At 39.4% G+C, this 23572-nt stretch overlaps 1 protein-coding gene across 2 annotated transcripts in view; it reads right to left on the minus strand.

Annotated features, from left to right (window-relative positions):
- Window positions 1-2279: 2279 nt before the first annotated feature.
- Window positions 2280-23572, minus strand: part of LOC130866892 (zinc finger protein 431-like) — a 32409-nt gene continuing 11116 nt past the window's right edge. The window contains exons 1-4 of one of the 2 annotated variants that reach the window (XM_057758485.1): window positions 19242-19355; window positions 5851-5977; window positions 5597-5657; window positions 2280-4820 (exon numbers count right to left, since the gene is read on the minus strand). In XM_057758485.1, coding sequence (XP_057614468.1) covers window positions 3185-4820; window positions 5597-5657; window positions 5851-5884 — 1731 coding nt within the window. In that variant the 5' untranslated portion in view covers window positions 5885-5977; window positions 19242-19355 and the 3' untranslated portion in view covers window positions 2280-3184. Of the gene's footprint in view, window positions 4821-5596; window positions 5658-5850; window positions 5978-19241; window positions 19356-23572 lie in introns of those variants that run through there. The other variant, XM_057758484.1, reaches the window with a different exon arrangement.

Here is a 23572-nt window from a genome sequence, read left to right on the forward strand (position 1 = left end):
GTGATTTCCAGTGTCCAGGTTGCTAGCAGGTAGGGCACAACCTCGGAGCAGGTGTAGTGCAATATCGTGCCACGAGACCATTTAGGCCACACTTGATACAGCCCTATGATTGGCTTCCCTTGTCCGCCTTCTTGTGACCTTAGGGCAGCTGCTAAGGCCTGGGCCTCTAGATTGTTGTAGCTTTGTCTGTCGGGAAGACTCAGCTGATTCCTCTCAGGCATTAAAAACTTTAAAGGCCATTTTCACCGATTCCCATATAGGAGTTTGGGGACCATCCTCATCATTTTTTTCCTAATATCTGGTTCTGACTGAGGAAGCAGAATGATTAGTAGAAAAGGAACCTAGCCACTTTTCTACCTGATAGACTTGGAAGAGAAAAGGGAACAGGGGAGGGACTAGCCCAGTGTGCAGAGGGGATCCAGGAGTGCAGTGAGGTAGGAGGGGGAGGGGAAGGTTGAAGTTGACCTTGAACCTCTGAATTGGGAAAGGGAGGGGAAAGAATGTTGCTCCACAGGAGGGGTTGGGAAGTGTGGGCTTGAAGGAGTTGGAGAGGGGCCAGTGCCTCTGGCAGTGTGGTGCTGAGAGACACTTGCTACTAAGGGGGGGGCAAGAGCGCAGAGGCCAAAAATCATGGACATATATATGTAAGCTCTGTTTATTTGTATCAGACAAGCTCAATTTAAAAAGATTTTTGTAAGAGGCTTATAGGGGCAACAACAGACCTGCTTTGAACTTTAAGTGTCCATTTTAGAGTCTATGCCCAACCATGTGGCCTAAGTCCATTTTAGCACATCCTCAAATATATATTGGATGCCTGGTGTCCCAGGACAGACAGATCTCCAACTCAGCCAAGCCTGATCCTGCGGGATTGACTGCCCCCTGACTCGAATTCCCGGTGTGAGTTCATGACTTTAGCGGGAATTCAAAAATGACAAAAATAAGTATGAATGGGTCCCCCAGAACCCTATAGCATAGATAAGAAAAGGGACTCACCAAGATGCAGCCGCTGTGGCCCAGAAGCCAGTTTTAAGCGTGGCGTAGAGAGCTCAAACTATAGACTAGGGGCCTTTCAACACATGGCCTGCCAAGTGGAAAGGGCCTCCCCTAGCTTGGCAGAACCTCCAAAATGTTAGGAATATTCCTTTCTTAAAAATGTATTTATTTACCCTGTCTCAAAAAACCAAAAAAAAAAAAAAAAAAAAAAAAGAAAAAAAAATGTATTTATTTGCCGGGAGGTGGTGGCGCACGCCTTTAATCCCAGCACTCGGGAGGCAGAGGCAGGCAGATCTCTGTGAGTTCGAGACCAGCCTGGTCTACAAGAGCTAGTTCCAGGACAGGCTCCAAAAACCACAGAGAAACCCTGTCTCGAAACCCCCCCAAAAAATGTATTTATTTATTTTATTATGTACACAATTGTCTATGTGTATGTCTGCAGCCAGAAGAGGGCACCAGACCTCATTACAGATGGTTGTGAGCCATCATGTGGTTGCCAGGAATTGAACTCAGGACCTTTGGAAGAGCAGGCAATGCTCTTAACCACTGAGCCATCTCTCCAGCCCCTAGGAATATATCTTAATACTAGCTCCCCGCCGACGCAAAATTCCCAATCAAGCCAAATCAAAACAAGCCAAATTAAGAAATATACAAGTTTAATGGGCGATCTGTGCTCTCAGGTGGCCCTGAGAGGGAACCAGGAAGCTGCAGAAATGCGACCCCCAGGAGGAAGAGAGGGAGACCACATGTTCCTCTTTTGGGGGATCACTTAAAGACCCTGTGGAGTGGTCCTGACCCCACCCCCAGGGAGTCCAGACCAGGCCTGGGGGCTGGGATAGATGCGAGGGACTGGGACCTACGCTCCCAACTTGCTAGTTGTGTTTTGAGAGTGTGTTTCTTTCACTGGTACTTTAATGTTTGGGCTGCTTTCAGGGAGATGTTGTTTCTTTAACTAGTTCGAGATTCAGAGAAAAAGTACTTTCCTTTAGCTCTGCTTTCAGGTCCAAGGTGTATTTCTTTGACTAGTCATTTCTCTTACCCATAAGGCTTCAAAAAAGGTTTTGTCCATTAGTTTGCTAGTTCAAACAAAATAAAGAGATTTCATAGTGCTTGAACAGATTTTTACACTATCCATTTTTATCTACACAATAACCGCTGTTGGCTAACTGACTATATGTGTGTGGGCATAAGATCTTTAAAAAATAAGTTATAATAAGCCCTCTGTTTCTTCCAATGTCCAAATGATTAGGGTAATATGCATAAGTTTCTCAGATTGATTATACACAAAAGTCTTACTCCTGTATGAAGTACAAAACATTAAAACACTAAATTCACTTAGAGTTTCATATATTACGGTTTTTCTCATGTTTTTGAAGAATGCACACACTGAGTTCATAGTTTTCTGCAAGATGGTTTATTTTATGCATTTGGAGATGGTTGTGACAAAGGATTTACCACAGACTCAATTCACAGTTATCTCTCCCGTCTGTGTTCTTTTATGCATTTGAAGATAAGATGTGAAAAGGCTTTCTCACACTACTATACATTCATAAGGTTTCCCTCTACTGTGTGTTATTTTATTACCTTGAAGAGAAGAGTGGTCTCCAAAGGCCTAACCACACTACTACATTCATAGGGGTTCTATGATGTAGTCTGTGATCTTTTGTATTTTTGAAGATGGCTGTTTTGTGCAAAGGCCTTACCAAAAATATTACAATCATAGGGTTTCTCTCTAGAATGTGTTCTTGATGGAGGAAGGTCATTGGTTAAAAAATAAAGAAACTGCTTGGCCCTCATAGGTTAGAACATAGGTGGGTGGAGTAAACAGAACAGAATGCTGGGAGGAAGAGGAAGTGAGCTCAGACTCAATTTCCTCTCCTCTCTGGGCCAGACACGATGGAGCAAGCCACCAGGTCAGACATGCTGAATCTTTTCCGGTAAGCACACCTACCGGTGCTACACAGATTAGAAATGGGCTAAATTAATACTTGAGAATTAGCCTAGAAGAGGCTAGATATAATGGGCCAGGCAGTGTTTAAATGAATACAGTTTGTGTGTTGTTATTTCACATATAAAGCCAACCATGTGGGAACCGGGCGGGACAAAAAGCAGGCCCGCAGCTCCTACTACATGTTCTTCTATGCATTTGAGGATAACTGTGATGTGTATGGCCTTACCACACTGATTACATTCATAGGGTTTCTTTCTCCCCAGTATGTTTTCTTTTATGCAATTGAAGACTATTTTGATGCGCAAAGGCCTTACCACATTCATTACATTCATAGGGTTTCTCTCCACTATGAATTTTCTTATGCAATTGAAGATGACTGAGTCGTGCAAAGGCTTTACCACACTGATTACAATCATAGGGTTTCTCTCCAGTATGTGTTCTGTTATGCAAATGAAGATGAGTATGTCGTGCAAAGGCTTTATCACACTGACTACATTTATAAGGTTTCTCTCCAGTATGTGTTCTTTTATGCTTTTGAAGACCACTGTTGTCAGCAAAGACCTTACCACACTGATTACATTCATAGGGTTTCTCCCCACTATGTATTCTTTTATGCTTTTTAAGATTACTCTGATCTGCAAAGGCCTTACCACACTGATTACATTCATAGGGTTTCTCTCCGGTATGTGTTCTTTTATGACTTTGAAGATGACTGTGCTGGGCAAAGGCCTTACCACACTGATTACATTCATAGGGTTTCTCTCCAGTATGTGTTCTTTTATGCTTGTGAAGATTACCCTGAGCTGCAAAGGCCTTACCACACTGATTACATGCATAGGGTTTCTCTCCAGTATGTGTTCTTTTATGCAATTGAAGATGACTGTGACATGCAAAGGCTTTACCGCACTGATTACATTCATAGGGCTTCTCTCCAGTATGTGTTCTTTTATGCAATTGAAGATGACTGTGACATGCAAAGGCCTTACCACACTGATTACATGGATAGGGCTTTTCTCCAGTATGTGTTCTTTTATGCTTGTGAAGATCACCCTGAGCTGCAAAGGCCTTACCACACTCATTACATTCATAGGGTTTCTCTCCAGTATGTGTTCTTTTATGCTTTTGAACAGCACTGTTTTTAGCAAAGGCCTTACCATACTGATTACATTCATAGGGTTTCTCTCCAGTATGTGTTCTTTTATGCTTTTGAACAGCACTGTTTTTAGCAAAGGCCTTACCATACTGATTACATTCATAGGGTTTCTCTCCAGTATGTGTTCTTTTATGCTTTTGAACAGCACTGTTTTTAGCAAAGGCCTTACCATACTGATTACATTCATAGGGTTTCTCTCCAGTATGTGTTCTTTTATGCTTGCAAAGATTACACCGAGCTGCAAAGGCCTTACCACACTGATTACATTCATAGGGTTTTTCTCCAGTATGTGTTTTTTTATGGTTGCGAAGATTACTCTGAGCTGCAAAGGCCTTACCACACAGATTACATTCATAGGGTTTCTCTCCAGTATCTGTTCTCTTACGCTTTTGAAGATCAGTTTGACACGCATAGGCCTTACGACACTGATTGCATTCATAGTGTTTCTCTTTCGTATGTGTTCTTTTATGACTTTGATGAGTTTCATAAAGAACAAAGTCTTTATCAGCTTGACGATATTCATAGGGTTTTTTTCCAGTGTGTTTTCTAAGCACTTGAATATGACTGTGATAAGCAAAGGCGTTACTGCATTGCTTACTTTTAGAGGGTTTTTCTCCATTATATGGGTTTTCATTCCTTAGCAGGTGAGTGTCATAAGACAAGACTTTAACACCGTGAGTATACACTGAAAGTTTCTTCTCTCCATTTTGATTTCTTTCAATCCTGCAAGGATAATTGGCACATTTAAAAGCTTTACCACATTCAATACACCGTTGAACCTTGGTATCTGTATGAATTAGCTTTATAACTTGTTCCAATTCTAAAATGGAATTAGTTATTAAGGTTTAATAACTCTGTATAAAATCATGCTTGCTTTTTAAATAGGGTTCAGTTTGCATCTAGGAAAATAAATATAATGATAAATTCCTTTGTTTCATGGTTTACTTTTTGACATTTACAAAAACATTTTATATGATATTATTCATATTTTAGAAGACAATTGATTAAACTGAGAGCTTCAAAAACTTTACTGCATACATAAATTTTACTATACTGTGAATCATATTTCATTTGCTAAGTGAACTAGGACATTCAGAAGTATTTGCACAGACCTAGAATTCATGGGGAAGTTTTGTAATGTTTATATATTAATAATGATGGTAGAAAACGTTCATTATTGTATACTTGAATCAAATTCAACAAGTATACTCTACATGGGAACTACTGCTTATCTTCTTTTTGTTCTTAAGGAGAGGTATGTTAAATCTTTCCATGTCCCTATGCTCATAAGCTTATATCAAGGGTAGTGTATGATACACATAGTAAAGGAAGAATAATTCATATACATGAAATTGAGGTATATGGATTTGTGAGGATTTAATAAGGGTCTATGCACTTAAAGCTGTGCTTATTTACACTGTTGCTTTTGTTTAAAAGTTCTAGGAGAAAGTGCAATCTCATCAGAGGCACATTGTTATCAACTTGCACATGAAAATTACCTTGCATGTCTTCTAGAACATTGCCAATGTTCTTCAGTGCTATGGTCTTCCCAAATGTATCCTAAAATACAGTACCAGAATATATGTTATATCATTTAACAATGTGAAACATTTAGCTTATTATCTTAAGTGCACCTAAGAACTATGACTGCTGTATTCACCTCATTCTTTTTCTAAATCAAATTGCAGAACAACATCCTTAACCAAGGAAAAGTTGTTTCCATATTTTAAAACATGAGGAAATTCATTTTTACCTATAGCAGTGAGGTTCTTGTAGGTTTCCAGCATTACATCTTTATAGAGATTCTTCTGGGAAGGATTCAGCAAATCCCACTCTTCCCGAGTGAAGTTGATATGCACATCATCATAGGTCACTGCCTTCTAAAATATACCATAAATGTTTAAAATGAAAAGCATGACAGTGGCAATGTTAGAAATATATACTTCTTTGACAGTATAGTCATATGATTCTGGTGTTCCCCACTCTTATTCCATGACTTAGACAGTCACTTTAGAGGGAAATTGAAAAGCAGAGTCAACTCTGTAGTTTCTGTACCCTTTGTATGGGATACCACCCCATAAGAGCAACATCTATTGAGAGGAAGAGGTATTGAAAAAGATCAACAGTTAAAAAAAAAAAAAAAGATCAACAGTATATAGCATGAGAAAATTGTATAAAGAGTTATAGACCACACAAAAAAAGTAATATGGACACACACTGGGTGTATTGGTATATTGTGCCTTTAACTACAATACTCAGAAAACAGAGGTGGGTATATTTGTCTCTGAGTTGACTGCCAGTCAAGTCTAGGCAATCAGGTCCAGGACAGGTAGAAGTACACATTAAATCACTGTCTCCATTGCAAAAAACAATAAAAAAAAAACCAAATGGGATAGAAATAATTTAAAGGCTGTTACTGAAGTTCTTACAAGTAATTTTGTATTCACTCCAGTTCTGTATTCATCTTCCAGACATCTGAAGTGTCATAATTTAAACTGTAAGTCCAATAACATTTTATAGAAAGGAACTTCATGTATAAAGCAGTTAAAATGGACAGATGAAAACACTAGAAATATAAATGTTGGTCACAAATAATCAACAGAGAGCTGGAGAAAAGGCAGAGGAATTCAGAGATCTTGCTGGTCTTGAATGGAGGTGGGCACATTTTCCAGTACTTACATGGGGATCACAACTTTCTATTGTTCCATGATCAGGAATTCTGAGATCTTTTGATCACTTCGGTGACCCACGTACCCATGTAATGAATATCCATGCAGACATATAAAATAGTCATATTTGATTTAAGAAAAATCAAATCAAGCATAACCATCCAGAAGAAATTAATGCACCTCCAATAACTGACTCAGAATTCTAAGGCAGTATTAATGTCATAAATACATGGTATCCTGGGATTCATAGTGATACCCTCTTTAAAATTTTAAAATTCAAGATATGCATGAGGCACAGCACAGCAGCATATAGTTGACATATAAAAAACCTATATTCCAAGGCTATCACCCAATAATATAAAAGTCAATAGAGCCAGAAATTATGCCCCCCTTTACTTTCAGGAATTTGGAGCCACACCGTAAGGGCTACTTTGACAAGCAAAGAAAAAAATTAAAATAGCTGGTTGCCAAACTCCTTAATAGCAACTGTTTCTGCTATATCTCATTTTAACCTATAGAATATAGGTAATATATAGAATATAGAAATCAAGCCTATAATGATGGCAAAATCATTTTAGTATAAGAGGTAAATTGTCTAATTAATGACAAGCACAAAACAGTAGATATAAATGTCAGGAAATAAGTTGAGGGTATTGAGACTCATCACATACAATGAGGAATTTCATCTAGATAGGCTTCTCCTACTAAAGATTCACAGGAAACTGAAAGAAAGCCACCAAGGAAAGAAACTTTTTCAAATACATGATCTTTTCTGGGAGGTTGTTCATTCAATCAAGTACATTCTGACCCCGGCCACTATTAGCTCATGGTCAACAATGGAAAAATTGCAGTTAGTCCTTTCAAGGATAGACATTTAATGATCCTCATCTGCAATGGTCCCTACACTGTCCAAATGTGTAATGTCTCCTCTGGCACTCAAGACAATCTGTTGACAGCAACATCTTATAAAACCTGAAAACACATTACCTCTTTCTAACATCAGTGGCACAAAATACCATTAACATCCCAAAAGAGAAAAATAAAGACACAGTAAGGGAAGTTTGAACCAAGACTGAAGCAGGGCAAGAAAACCTCAAATCCTGTAGCTCTCCTGTCAGATGTATGGCTTCAGTTTCAAATGACTTAAATAGCCTTATCCTTGCAACTTCTCATGCATTTCTCTCTTTGGTAACTTCCACTCACTAATAGCAGCTAGGTCTCCATGGAAGTTCTGTCATAACTTAGGTATCTTAACATCTTTGGGCTCAAAATGTAACCCAGTATGTTGTGAAATAACATTTTTAAGTGTGTTATATTTATTTAAGCTGTGGAAAATTGTTTTAATGATGCAAAGAAGTGCTGCATTGGTTTAGCTCTGTGAAGTTTTGATGCTTTGCCTATTTAAAATACCTGGTTGGTGTAAAAAAAAAAGATTGAATGACCAATCGCATGACAAGAAAGGACAGGCAGGGCTGCCAGGAAAAGAGAATAAATGGGATGGAAAATCTGGGAGGAAAACAGAAAGAAGAGGCAACAAAAGAAGGAAACAACAGGAGCCTTTAATCCAGCTACACAGCAAGCCATGGAGTAAGAAATAAAGAGAGGAATACAGAATAAAGATAAGGCCAGGGGGGAAATTGTAGAGAGATCAATTAAGTTAAAAACAACCTGCCTTGAAACAAGCCAAAGTCAAGCATTTATAAGAAAAAAAATAAGCCTCCATGTGTGAAATTTAATTGAGAACTGGGTGGCAGGCCCTAAAGGAACAAGAGAGTAAAAGAAACAACACCACACCTAGCTTCAATCCTCACAGCTTCGTGCAATGAACTCTCACTGTCTCCTCATTGGGCTTCTGACTCTGCCAAACAGAGATGCCTGCAACAATGGTAAACTGTAACCTTAAACAAAAAAGCCATGATCTTAAATTTTGATTCTTTCATGTTCCCAAGACCAATACATTACTGGTGATGCTGAGAAATTAGATCTCTTAATTGCAAAGAACACTAACGAGCTTGGACCACAGGTGCAGAAGGTTTTGAATGACGTAGCTTCCTGTGACTATGAATCACATTGCTCAACCTTCCCTAAACTGAAGGTTTATGTGTATGGAGTCTTACCCTTAGGCACCTTGATAAGCTTCCACTGCACAGTAATGGCTTTTCTGTAATGATAATAAACTCTTGGAAAATTCCTGTCTGCTTTAATACAAAATGCCCTTTGAAACTATCTTTTTATTTTCTTTTATTTCTGCACTACTTGGATTTTTTACTGTGCACCTAAATGAGTCATCAGTGATAACCATTGAACAGCTTCAATATTCCATTTAAGACATTAGCCCATTACTTTTTAATTTGGCATTACTAAAGTTCTAGAGCATAAGGCAGAAGAAGAAAAATTTTGGAACCAAAATATCACACAAAAGTCTGGATGGTCATGACACACGCCTTTAATCCCAGCACTGGGGAGGCAGAGGCAGGTGAATCCCTCTGAATTTGAGGCCAGCCTGGTCTACAAGAGCTAGTTCCAGGACAATAGGACTGTTTCACTGGGAAACCCTGTCTCGGAAAACCAAAAAGAAAAAAAAAATCAGACAAAAGTCCTCAGGCTTGGTTTTTTTTATCAAGTTTATTTTCAACTGAAATTCTATGATCTCAATACCACTTTCTGCCATTACATTTTTATTTTCCTGGTCCTACAAGAGTTAATTATGTTCATGTTTCTTTTTTGTATCACATAAAAATCTTGATATCTTCCACATTGTGGCAAAAGTCATCATTCTTATATTCTACTGACAAACAAAATCAACTTTTGTGTTGTAATTGTTTGTGCTGCCTGCTTTTATAGTATTGTGATTAAATCCTCAAACTGAAAGCATCTCAGGCAATAAATGGAATTATTTCATTGATTGTGTCAAATCACACTCAATCATTTTGGAAATGTAGGAGAAACTGCACACTAACAATTGAAAGCAAAACACATTTGCAAAGACTGTTTACAGTCTTTCTCTTTTGTTTAGTCTCTTCCTAGTGCTTAGAATGCTCCATATCCCAGCACAGGTTCACCTTCTTAGGGGCTTCCTACGTCAATCATCAATCAACACAATCTCTCACAGACACAGCAGTTTCTGGCTATTATGAACAGAGTCGAGCAAATGTCCTTGTGCTGGGATGGAAGAGCGTGTTTTGGGAATATGCACAAGAGTGGGATACCTGGGTCATGGGGTAGATTGACACATCCTTGGAACCTTAGCTGTCACTTGTGTTGTTGAACTTATCCTTTCTGTCAGGTTTATGGTGAAATCTCCTGATGGCTAATGATACTGAACATATTTTTAAATGTGTCTCATCTATTTTAGATTCCTCTACTGAGAATTCCATTTAGAGGTGTACCACACCATATTTGAATTATTTGGTTGGTGTGTTGTTGCACGACTATTTTTTATCCTGAGTGAGGCAACCCAGAAGAACATAAATCAAAATGGTTTACTCAGTTACAAGTGGATATGAGCAGGTAAGTAAAGTACCATAGTAATCACAGTCAATCACAGTACAAGCCATAGATGCAGAAAGGCTAAGTAATAAGAATGGATCTAGGGGACATGCATGGATTTCTCTGGGAAGACAGAATAGAATAGATTTTGTGGGTGCACTGGAGGCAGGGGGGGATGGGAACAGGAAAGATCATGTAAGCAAGGGACAGAGATGAAGAATAGGAGGGAGAGATGACAGGAATAAGGGAGCTGTTTGCAGGAGATGTGGAGACAGTACACTCCAAACTTCCAGAACTACAAGAAAGACACCATTGAAGATTCCTAGTAGTGAGGAATGCAGAGGCTGAACCAGCCTTGTTCTGTAAACACATACAGCTGCCATTGGTGGGATTGGGACACAAAGTCAGTCACTAAACTTAGAACTACACTTGTTCTGCTAGCAAGATACACTGGGGAAAAGGGACCTCAGAGTTTGTGAAGTGAACAACCAATGATGGTCTAACTTTTAGTCCAAGCTATGAGATGAAGCCAAAGTCTGATACTACAGGATGGCCAGGAACCAGAACTTGATGGCTTCCAGAATTAGGGTAGAACCAAACACAACTAAACACAAAAAAAATAAAATGACTCATATCTAAAATCATAGATAGATTCCCAGCACAAATGCCACCAGAGAGAATTCGTCCAGCAGCTGATGGTTACACATGCAGAGATCCCTACCCAAACTTTACCTTGAGTTCTTAGAATCCTGTAGAAGGAAGGGGTAAAAAAATGTAGGATCTGGTGGGTTTGTGGAACCCAGGAAAACCAAAGCTACAGAATCAACAAAACAAGTCTCATAGGGTCTCAGACAAAACGAAGTGAGAATCATGGAACATGAACAGCTCTGTATCTGCCCTATGCATGCATGCTTTGGTTGTTAGCTTGGGGTGTTTGTGGGGTTACTAACTGTAGAACTCTTACTCTTGCCAATTTTTGTGACCTTTTCATTCCTATTCGCTTGCTTTGTCCAGTTTTGATAAGGGATTTTACCTAGTTTTCTTGAACATTTTTTTAAAGATTTATTTATTTATTATGTATACAACATTCTGCCTCGATGGATGCCTGCACATCAGAGGAGGGTGCTGGATCTCAGTACAGATGGTTGTGGTCGCTGGGAATTGAACTCAGGACCTCTGGAAGAGCAGCCAGTGCTCCTAACCTCTGAGCCATCTCTCCAGCCCTTTCTTAAACATTTTTATGAAGGGTTTCTTTGATATCCCTTGGAGGCCTTCTATTTTATTACAGATGAAAAAGGAGCAATGGACCTGGGGGAATGAGGACTGTCGAAAACTGGAACGGGTGGAGGAACTGGAAGCAGCAGTAAATATGTATTGTATGAGAAAAGAATAAATAAAAGAGAAAATAAAAAAAAGAAAATGCATTTAGTCTGAGTTTTTTGAGCTTCATAATCTGTAATAACCCCAAAAGCACAAATGTCTATAAACTCTTCTGGAATTCAAGCCAACCTCTTGTCTGACACATCTTGAAATTCCAAGTAATAAATTAAGGATTTCCAACATGCAATGGCATAGGATAAACTCCCATTCAGAAAAAGGAATATAGTTGTGCTTCAGCCCCAAATTCAAGCAGAAAATCCTTGCTCATGTGCACATCATCCCAGCCAGAAGAACAGGTAGGCAGTCCACCAGTCTATGAAACTAACACACTCACTAAATTCCTAGACACAATCCCCAACAAGCTAGGACTTGTTTGTCTGGAAGAGATTATGTATTGTGGAATCACAATTCCATGAGTATGTGAACTTAGAGATAATATTAATAAAGCTTAAAATATGCCTGTCTAGGGCTGGAGAGATGGCTCAGTAGTTTGGAGCACTGACTGCTCTTCCAGAGGACCCGGGTTCAATTCCCAGCACCCATATGGCAGCTCACAACTGTCTGAAGATCCAGTTGCAGGGGATCTGACACCTTCACACCAATGCACATAAAATAAAGTTAAATAAACCATAATTTTTTAAAATGCCTATTAAGTTTGACATGCAGGCAGGAGAAGGTGATTGTAAAGATTTAGATCATCAGTTGAAATTTGATATGGCAGTATATGCTCAACTTAATATTCCAGCATAAAAAGGCCTGGTATAAATTACCTTGCACTGGAAAGAAAACAAAAAAAATTGTCTAAGATGAAACAGAAACCTGATGAATTGTTTCAAGATTTTGTTTTTCAATTGATGACAACTGTAGGGAGACATTTAAGAGATTCAGAGACTGAACATTACTTGAAAACAGTATATATGCTGTCCGAGGAATAAACTTGGAGCTGTTTGGTACTGGCCTTCAGTCCTACGGCCTTCAGTGGTCTAACCTATGACTGTGTCTTCCTTTCTCTTGATCTAAATTTTCCTCAGTCTCGGTGTCCCTTCCCAGGGAAACCTAATTGAATTCTGCTGGACAGACCATATGGGGTATTCTACCAAGCTTAAACAAAATTGACGACAGGTTTTGTATGATGTTGCCCTGAGATAAGGAATTTTGTTGCATCTGCCTTCCATAAATTAAGAGAATAGCTGGATACATTCTACACTGTAAGGTACATTGCTTGGCTTTCAGTGCAGAGCAAGGGTCTTCCCTTTAATGGTGTAAAATCCATGAAAATCCCCTTTTCACCACTGGACTGCCATCTGAAATTACCTAATGCTTTTCTTTCTTTTCATTCCTTTCTATGTGTTTCTTTTCCACTGTAGACCTAAAGTAGTCAGCAGTAATAACTATCCAACAGAAATAATATTTTTTCTAAGATATCAGTTTATTACTCTTTAATTGTGCCTTAATAACCTTCTTGGCATGTGGAAATTATAAGAAAGATTTGGGGCCAAAGAATCACAAAAATAATCTCTAGGAAAATTTTTATAAAGTCTTCTGGGCCGGGCGATGGTGGCGCACGCCTTTAATCCCAGCACTCAGGAGGCAGAGGCAGGCGGATCTCTGTGAGTTCAAGACCAGCCTGGTCTACAGAGCTAGTTCCAGGACAGGCTCCAAAGCCACAGAGAAACCCTGTCTCAAAAAACAACAAAAAAAAGTCTTCTAAGCACCTGTAGAGTTACTTACCAGACCAATGTCACCTAATAAAGCCACAAGGAAAGAGGACAGACTTGGGCTGGAGGGACCAGAGCTAGATGATGCTAAGAAGCTTATTGAGAGCAATCAGAATTTTTATATATTTATCAAGAACAGAAGTTAATGGCAATTTCTGGGCTCAACACATCTGTGGTTCCCCGGATGCCATGAAGATTGTAAGCTACACAGGGAATACAAGTTCATTGTCTCAGACCAATTGCCCTATAAAGCTTCTGAACTTTCTTGACTACTAAGGGATTATAAAGAGAAACACAAATTAGCCTGAATGCCTCTGAGAGTGAGTCCATCAATCTATCAGGAACTGAAAGTCACACTGTGCCCCAGTAGCCATTGACTTAACCCGAAAACCCTGAGTCACAGAGCTCTTAGGACTGATAGGCCAAGACATTTCCTTGTTTTCCTGTAGGGCATTTAGCCCACTAAAATCCTATGACCTTGACCTCCACTGCCTGCCAGTAGAGTTAGCATTCCAGGCTTTCAGGTCCTACAAGAACAGTCAGTTGCCGGGCGATGGTGGTGCACGCCTTTAATCCCAGCACTCGGGAGGCAGAGGCAGGCGGATCTCTGTGAGTTCGAGACCAGCCTGGTCTACAGAGCTAGTTCCAGGACAGGCTCCAAAGCCACAGAGAAACCCTGTCTCGAAAAACCAAAAAAAAAAAAAAAAAAAAAAAAGAACAGTCAGTTAATCTCTGTGTAGAGCTTTCCGTGACTTTTGGATTTTTTCTATCCAAAGACTCAATATCTTCAAAATTCTTCCAAAGTCCATATTTCCAAGTCCATTGCAGCAACAAAATCCCTTTTGAGGTACCATTTTTTGTTGTTACTTTTTTTTTTTTTTTGGTTTTTCGAGACAGGGTTTCTCTGTGGTTTTGGAGCCTGTCCCAGAACTAGCTCTTGTTGACCAGGCTGGTCTCGAACTCACAGAGATCCACCTGCCTCTGCCTCCCAAGTGCTGGGATTAAAGGCGTGCGCCATCACCACCTGGCTTTTTGTTGCTACTTTCATCTCTGTTGCTGTGATTAAATTATCTAACCAAAAGGAACTCTGGAAATGAATGGGTTTATTTGATTGTTATGCCTAAGTCAGAGTCCACCACTGTGGGAGTTTAGGATTGAATCTCAAGTTAATCACTGAAGGCAAAACATGTAGAACCATTGTTGCCTAATTTTCTCTTTTGCCTTGTCACTGTCCTGTGCTCAGCTAGCTCTCTTAATCAGGCCAGGCCCACTTGCTTAGAGACACTGCCAACTCAGTGGAAGATCTTCCAACCTCAATTGTCAATCAACACAATGTCTTTCAGACAGAGAGCACATGGTTAATTGCTGTGCCCTCAGAGGAACCTTGGCTTTGTCATGTTGACAGCTGAAGCTAATAAGCACACAGACACAGTAATATATGAGAAGGTTTTAGAGAACCAAAGACAATGAGCTAAGCAGCAAAGACTCAAACATGAAGACAGCAACAACTAGAAAGCACAGACATGCCAGAAAATGGAAAGGGGCAAGCATCTAAGATCAACAAGAGAAAACTAAAACTGTTTATCACAGAAACTATTATAAATAAAAAATTAAGGATTAAATAGCATAAGCAATATTCAGAATACAAATTGGTGAAGGTCTATAATTTTCAAGAAAATGAATAATGTAATAAGTTTACGGTTCAAAAAAAATGAAAAATATAGATGGCACCATTATAAAACACAATACAAACACAGATCTACATACACACACACACACACACACACACACACACACACACACACACATATATATATAATGTCCATTAAACATGAACTACAAGATATTCATCAAAATCAAACTCCAAGAAATCACTGGCATCCTATACACTCCAATTCGCTCCTTTACCAATGATAAAAAATGGGTTGGGTGAGAAGGGCTGTTCTAAAAGTCAGAAGCTTCACTTGAAGTCTTCTGATGATTTTACTTTGTAGAAAATAGTTTTGCTTATTAAAACATTTCATTCTCGCCGGGCGGTGGTGGCGCACGCCTTTAATCCCAGCACTTGGGAGGCAGAGGCAGGCGGATCTCTGTGAGTTCAAGACCAGCCTGGTCTACAAGAGCTAGTTCCAGGACAGGCTCCAAAACCACAGAGAAACCCTGTCTCGAAAAACCAAAAAAAAAAAAAAAAAAAAAACAAACATTTCATTCTCTTATGATAAAAAAATAGTATGTCTCAGAATAACTTAGATAACATTTTGTTACCTACTATTGGTGAATGAATCTAAGTCTGCATCACAGTGAGGAAATAAAAACTTTTTTAAAAGAAATTTCAAAAGAACAGATTTTTGAAGAATCAGGGTACATGTAAAGCAACTTGCTTTGCTTCGACTTTAAGACACAAGCACCTTTGAAAACAAGGTTACTGCTATTTCTTGTGTATGAGAGAGAATGTCTTCCATATGTATACAGGTGACATACAGAAAAGGAGGTTGTCAGATCTGCTGGATTGAGAATAGTAGAGATTTATTAACCTCCCATCTTGAGTGTAACTATCTGAACTCAGGTCACCCACAAAAGGAATATGTGCTGATACACTTGCCAAGACACATAAAACCTGTTATCCAATAAGTCAAGTCTATCTAAGATTGATAAAAGCAAGAAAAACATATCATAAAGAAATAAAGAAATGATCCTTAGGAAGATGATGCATCAAAATTAAGTTTTTGTGTCTGGTAAATTTTCACAGTTAAATGAATGGAATCCAATGAGTTTGTCCAACAATTTACAACAGGAAAGCTGAATACAAAGCTACATTCACAGTGGAAACACAAAGAACACTCCCGGAGATTATGTATTGTTCATACTAACACTTAGGTAGCAAAGACTCAAATATGAAGATAGCAACATCTGTAAAACGCAGATACACCAGGAAATGGAAAGAGGCAAGCATCTAAGATAAAAAAAAAATTAGTCTCTCCACAGAAACTATACCAAAAACAGAACTTAAGAAACTGATCACAGAAAAGACTTTCTGAATAAAATTGGTGAAGGTCTACCATTTTAAGGAAAATGAATAATATAGTTAAATTAGAGTCATACATTACAGAAAAAACAGGTTCATATGACTTCTTTACTTTCCACAAATGCACATCAATCAAGAATGCGTACAAAATTTGTGATAGAATAATAGGGTTGGAGAGCAACAAAAACAAAAGCAGTGAAATATTGTCAAGTTTAAATCAAAAGACCAAAGAAAACTTAGGTAAGAAAAAATGTGAACTTGACCAATGTTACCCAGCTGCCTTTGATAATAAGTGAACAGAAACTAAATAATCACAAACTTCACAACTTTCACAAAGTTTTTTCAAAGTGATCCTTAAACTGTTATTTCTGACTCCCCAAGTTACTGATGCCTTCAAGAAAAGAAGCCTCATGATATAGATGCTGTCTTTCAAATGGAGGAGATTTCTTTCAATGGCTCTCTTGCCCCTCATGCTTTCTTCTGGTTTCTGGGAAATGCAGCCCCACTGATGACCAATCCCAAAACAAACATAAAATGATTTAGAATGGCTTCCTGCTACATGGAATATGGCAGGAGATGTGGATTGTGCGCTATCTACCTGTCTAACACGATGCACACCTGACAAGTCTCTGCACATCAGAAATTCCTTTTGTTTTCTGGAACTAAGCTTCACTGTATTACATCATTGTGGTGAGCAGCAACATCATGTTAAAAGCCTTCTAAACATGTATTGCTGTAAGAAGTTTGATATCAACATTTTCCTACCAGGTACCAAAATATTTAAAACCTTTATAACACAAACCTGAAATTAGAATTAGATATTCAAAACTTCTGGAATCTAGACATTCAGTTTTCTAATCTCCCTTCCCACTGCACAACAAAAGCAGTGCCCACGTGGATACTCTGGACAGTGACACAACCTGCATCATATTCTTCATTTCCAGGGCTCCAGAGTCTCCCTTTACTCTGTAAATCTCCACAAAAGAAGGTTCAGAGAACAAGGGCCCCTGCCAACATGAACCAAGGCCAAACCTGGAAGAAGTTGCAGGTTTGTTATCCCAGCACTGGGCAGCAGAGGCAGGAGTAGGTGTTCAAAATGATTCTCAGTTACGCAGCATGAGGCAAGCCTAAACTATAGGAGACATTGCTCTACAGGGAAATCAACAGTTACCCGCATGAGAGAAAGGAAAAACTATTAATGACTTAGAAACATTAAGAGAAACAGAGTTAGAGCAGCAATACAGTGAAATTAAATATTTGAAAATGATTCCAATAAGTGATTTCGAAAGTGATACAAATATTACACTTTTAAGATTAAATAAAAACTTTGCCATATTGACGGTGAAAAAGAGTAGGCCCTTCCTAAGAGAGAGGACATCATTAATAAGAGATAGATTGATGTTGCTCCTATGCATATGTGGGCTGCTGAGATATATAATGTGACAAGTAGAGTTACAATCAGTGGCCTGTTTCCCAAAACTCTGAACTGACATAACTGTGCCAAGTAAGATCATTCATATCTTCATAGGATTGTTTCCTAATTGCAAATTCAATGCTCATTGGCTCATGATAACCTTCCCAAAGTGTTCACCAATCACCATCTGCTCTGTATACATTAACATGGCATTAATTGAAATAAATCATACTGGGAAATTACAAAATCACTCCCCCTACCACAGTCCAGTCCTTTTTCATAATGGTGGCACCAACACCTGATTGCCTATGCTGTGTCCCCTGCAGTGCACACAATAATCTATTCCTCCTATTGTGGTCTGAAGACAGAAGGAATGCTCCATATGCAAATCCTTATCCTGTGGCTGCATGGCATAGTCAACTACATGACTCAAATGGATAATTTTAAAACTGTGAGGTGGTACAGTCTTTTTTTTTATGGTTTATTTAACTTTATTTTTTATGTGCATTGATACAAAGGTGTTAGATCCCCTGCAACTGGATCTTCAGACAGTTGTGAGCTGCCATGTGGGTGCTGGGAATTGAACCTGGGTCCTCTCGAAGAGCAGTCAGTACTCTTAACCACTGAGTCATCTCTCCAGCCCCCTGGTACAGTCTTTTTATTTAAGAATTTTGAAAGTGTAATATAGAGAACAGCCAGGTCATTGCCCTGGACAGGAAAAGACCAAGGTCACCTAAGTCAACATAACATAAGTTGTCTCAGACACAAGATGGAAATGCAACTGTTCTAGAACTGATATGCCTTTCCATTGAGAAACCACTTCACTCACCTAGGAAATTAATAAAGAAAAATCTGTTTAATGATGGCATGCATCCATCTCTGGCTAATGCTCAAAGAGGAGCAAACTAAGAGAGATTTTGAGTTCCACCTATGCTATTATCCTTGAGTGTCCTTTAGGTTCAGGCTCCAGGCTACACCTTGAACAACTGAAATAAAACAGACAACTTGCCAGGCTAGACATTTAGGAAGACAAATAACACGGTATAGTTATTCTCAGAATAATTTCTTAAGTACAAGGGTGACCTGAAACAGCAGGGCATTCTTCACTGACAGGGTTCTGAGGTGAAGGTCACAGGGAATGAGAAAGACAGGACAAGTAAATTGTAAAAAGGATAGAAGCTAGGTTAAGGTGGTCTTGGAGAAGATATGTCCTATGCTTTGTAAGCTTCTTAAGAAAAGTAGCATCTGCCAGGCGGTGGTGGTGCACGCCTTTAATCCCAGCACTTGGGAGGCAGAGGCAGGTGAATCTCTGTGAGTTTGAGACCAGCCTGGTCTACAAGAGCTAGTTCCAGGACAGGCTCCAAAGCCACAGAGAAACCCTGTCTCGAAAAACCAAAAAAAAAAAAAAAAAAAAAAAAAAAAGAAAAGAAAAGAAAAGTAGCATCTTACCAGGCATTGGTGGCACAGGCCTTTAATCCCAAGATGCAGGAGGCAAGCCTGCTCTACAGAGATTGTTCTAGAATAGTCAAGACAGTCTAGGATAGTCAGGTCAGTCCTACAGAGAAACTCTGTCCCAAAAAACAAAAACAAAATAAAAAAGAGAGAAGAAGAAAAGCATTCTGTATCTTGTATACTTCCAGGGAGTAAATGGAAAGAAATGGAAAAATGGGAAAAATTTAGGAGGAGGCTAGTCAAACAATTCCACACAAGGGGAACACAGGGTAGCTCAAGAACTTCCTACGTGCAGAGTTGGCTTTGGGACTGAAAATCCTAGCTCCATATGCTGGGAAGAGCTGGTTTCTTTTTTTTTTTTTTTTTGGTTTTTTGAGACAGGGTTTCTCTGTGGTTTTGGAGCCTGTCCCGGAACTGGCTCTTGTAGACCAGGCTGGCCTCGAACTCACAGAGATCCACCTGCCTCTGCCTCCCAAGTGAAGAGTTGGTTTCTAAGGACCTGAAGAAACTTCTCCACAAAGGGCTTATTGCCAGACCATTACCAGCTCTTCCAAATATATTCCTGGTTTTAGATAAGGAGCTCTGTTTTATTATCAATATATCAGGCCCTTAGCGAATGCTCCCAAGAATATTCTTTCTCCCTGCCTGAAGTCCTAAATGAAAGCTTTGATTGACCAGGTCAGTCCTTACCAAAACAGTATTTTGCTTTTCAAATATTTGTCACCTGATGTCATTTTGCCCATCTAGCAGAACTATGCTTTTCTTACAAAGAAAGGGGAACTTTAAGGCACACCAGGCCTTAAGGTTGGTTGTGACCCTCTAATGCCTCGTTGAACAGCATGTTAGAGGCCTGTTTTTTGACATGGGGAAGGGCCAAGAAGTTTAAATGGCTTCTTTAAAATGGTTTGAAGTCAAATATCTGAGCATTCCCGTTGAAAACTGTGTACATGAGCATTCCATCTCTAACAGCCCTGGGTAACACATCCTTAGGTTTTGAATGTTTTAGATGCAGTAGAATTTTAGTTAAATTCTACTTTGTTAGCCTATGCATTAAGCATTGGCAGTAGAGTGCTACCCAACACATGAGAAGCCGTGGATGAGCTCCACAAATTTAAAATTAATGATGACTATATGCGAAGGTTAAATGAAAAGTACTGAATGTCAGGAAGATACTGGAGAAACTAGGCCTCTCCAAGTTTGCCAATGGTTTTCCATGAATGTATCATGCCTGCAGAAATTCCTAGAAAGATGTTTGTACACACAGCTCCCTGCTCCCAACTCTCTAAGCAAATTAAGCCCACAGAGCAGAGTTCTTCAGCGGCCTGCCCGCAGGTCCATGAATTAGCAAGGACCGCATGGGTCTTCACAACACAGGAAAACTGGCGGCAGGTTCCCACCCAGATCCAGGGAGAATGCACCTTAGTGTCTCCCACACCTCACCCTCTGCTCCTCCCCATCTGGAGACAGCATTCCCTTGCTCACCATGTTGTGGTTCCTCAGCTTGCCATAGCTCTCAGTTCATCATCTCCCTGCAGCAGCAAAGGCAGACAGCACAGGAAATGGCTGGCGCCAGCTCCTCTGGAAAGCCTAACATGGAGGCGGGTTGCAGGAAGAGCACTGGCACCACTTCTGACTGGCAGGTCAACTGGAGGGCCTGATTGGCTAGTGATGATTGAGTGGGATGAACCTTCCCAAAGGGCTATAGTTTGCTTAAAGAGACAGCACAGTGGTTCCTGGCCATTCCTTTCTGCTCCCATCAAAAGTCTTTTCTAGATCTGCAAAAACAGGCATTTCAATAACACTTGCCCAAGCCTCCAATAGCAGACACTGCCACAATCCTGCACTCCATAGGAATCTTGCCTTTTCCCTGCAGGACACAACGTGGCTAGCTAGCTTGTACAGGGAACTGTGCTGTGCTAGGTGGGTGCAGTGATTTCCTGTACCCCAGGTAGAAGGCAGCCCAGAATATTAACAGCTAAAGACAATTTTTAGATCACAAAAGGAAATGTTTGTTGTGTGATTTCATGCTGAGGTCAGATGAACTGAAGGTACAGTTTACCTCGTTGTCATAGGGATTTCAGACAATCATGAGAAAAAAGCAGGAACCAGATCTTAAACAAGATCTTTCCCCCAACAGAAGTCTGGGTGATAGCTCCATGACTTTACAAGTTTATTCCTGAAATTCAGAGCAAATTCCAGGCAAATGAAAAATACTAAAGAGGGTAGTGTTCATGGAAATTTGAATACATAGAGAATAATGGAGCCAGGAAGAATGTCTTTATGGGCACTGCTGTTAGCCAGCACATCTCCCTCCATGGACTGGTTAATAAAATATACATCTACATTACTACATGAACAAGATAGGTAGAATGAACTCACCATTTTAGTAGAAATTGGGCTTATGACAAAGTCTCACAAGCTGTGGTACAGGTCATCTTAAAAATAGCTGTCTACCAATGAAAAATAACAGGAACTAGCAATCACTCATTATTTACATCTCTTAATATCAATAGACTCGATTAACCTATAAAATGGCACAGACTAAGAAAATGGATACAAAAGCAGGATCCATCCATTTGCTTTATAAAAGAAACACACCTAAACTTCAAAGACAAACATTGCCAAAGAGTAAAATGTTGGAAAAAGATTTTCCAATCAAATGGGCCTAAGCAGCACACATGTATAGGTATCCTAATAGCAAACAAAATAGACTTCAAAGTAAAGACAATCAGAATAGATGAAGAAGGACACTTCATATCCGTAACAGGAATAATCCATCAAGATGAAGTCTCAATCCTGAACATCTATGCCCCAAATAGAAGAACACCCACACATGTAAAAGAAGGATCACTAAAGCTTAAATTGCTTTTAAGAATAGTAGGAGACGGGCTGGAGAGATGGCTCAGTGGCTAAGAGCATTGACTGCTCTTCCAAAGGTCCTGAGTTCAATTCCCAGCAACCACATGTTGGCTCACAACCATCTGTAAAGAGGTCTGGTGCCCTCTTCTGGCCTGCAGACATGCACACAGAATATTGTATACATAATAAATAAATAAATATTTAAAAAAAAAGAATAGTAGGAGACTTCAGCACCCCACTCTTCCCAGTGGGCAGGTCATCCAGATAGAAACTAAACAGAGAAATGAGACAACTAACAGATGTCTTGACATAAATGGACTCAACAGATATCTACAGAACATTCCACCCAAACACAGAAGAATATACCTTCTTCTAGTACATCCCGGAACCTTTCTAACATGGACCACAAACATGTTAACAAAGCAAACCTCGACACACAAAAAATAGAACAACCCCCTGTGTCTTAGCAGATCACCATGTTTTAAAGTTAGGATTTAACAACACTAATCACAGAAAGCCTAAAAACACATGGAAATTGAACAATGCTCTATTAAACCACCCCAAGGTCAAGGAAGAAATAAAGAAATTAAACACTTTGTAGAATTCAACAAAAATGATGGGACAGAATACCCAAATCTATGGACACTATGAAAGCAGTGCTAAGATGAAAGTTCATAGCACTAAGTGCCTACATAAAGAAAGTGGAGAAAACTCACACCAGTGACTTACCAGCACACCTGAAAGCTCTAGAACAAAAAGAAGCAGACTCATCCAGGAGGAGTAGAGGATAGGAAATAATCAAATTGAGAGCTGAAGTCAATAAAATACCAAAATTAAATCAAGACAAGATGAACAATTCAAATCAGCTAATAACCTGCAAGGAAGAGAAGAAGTCATCAAAAGCCTTCCAACCAAAAAAAAGCCCATGGAAAGACAAGTTCAGTTCAAAATTCTGTCAGAACCAAGAAGTAATAACTATACTCCTCAAAGGGTTCCACATAATAGAAACAGAAGTAAGATTGCCAAACCCCTTTTATGAAGCTACAGTTACCCTTAGACCAAACCACACAAAGATTCAAACAAGGAGAATTCCAGACCCATCTCACTGATGAACATACATGCAAAAATACTCAATAAAATACTAGCAAATCAAATGCAAGAACATATCAAAAAAATCATCTACCATGATGAAGTCAGCTTCATCTCAGAGATGCAAGGGTGGTTCAACATACAAAAATCTATTAAGGATCCCGCTCTCTTTAAGTTCCTACCATAACATCCTTTAACAGTGAACAACAATATGGCAGTATAAGCCAAATTATCCCTTTTCTCCTCATCCTGGGTTTTGCTCATCGTGTTTCATCACAACAACAGAATCCCTAATTAAGACACCATGTTTGGCCGGGCGGTGGTGGCGCACGCCTTTAATCCCAGCACTTGGGAGGCAGAGGCAGGCGGATCTCTGTGAG

This window comes from Chionomys nivalis, chromosome 26, assembly GCF_950005125.1.
Source record: "Chionomys nivalis chromosome 26, mChiNiv1.1, whole genome shotgun sequence".
Lineage (NCBI taxonomy): Eukaryota > Metazoa > Chordata > Mammalia > Rodentia > Cricetidae > Chionomys > Chionomys nivalis.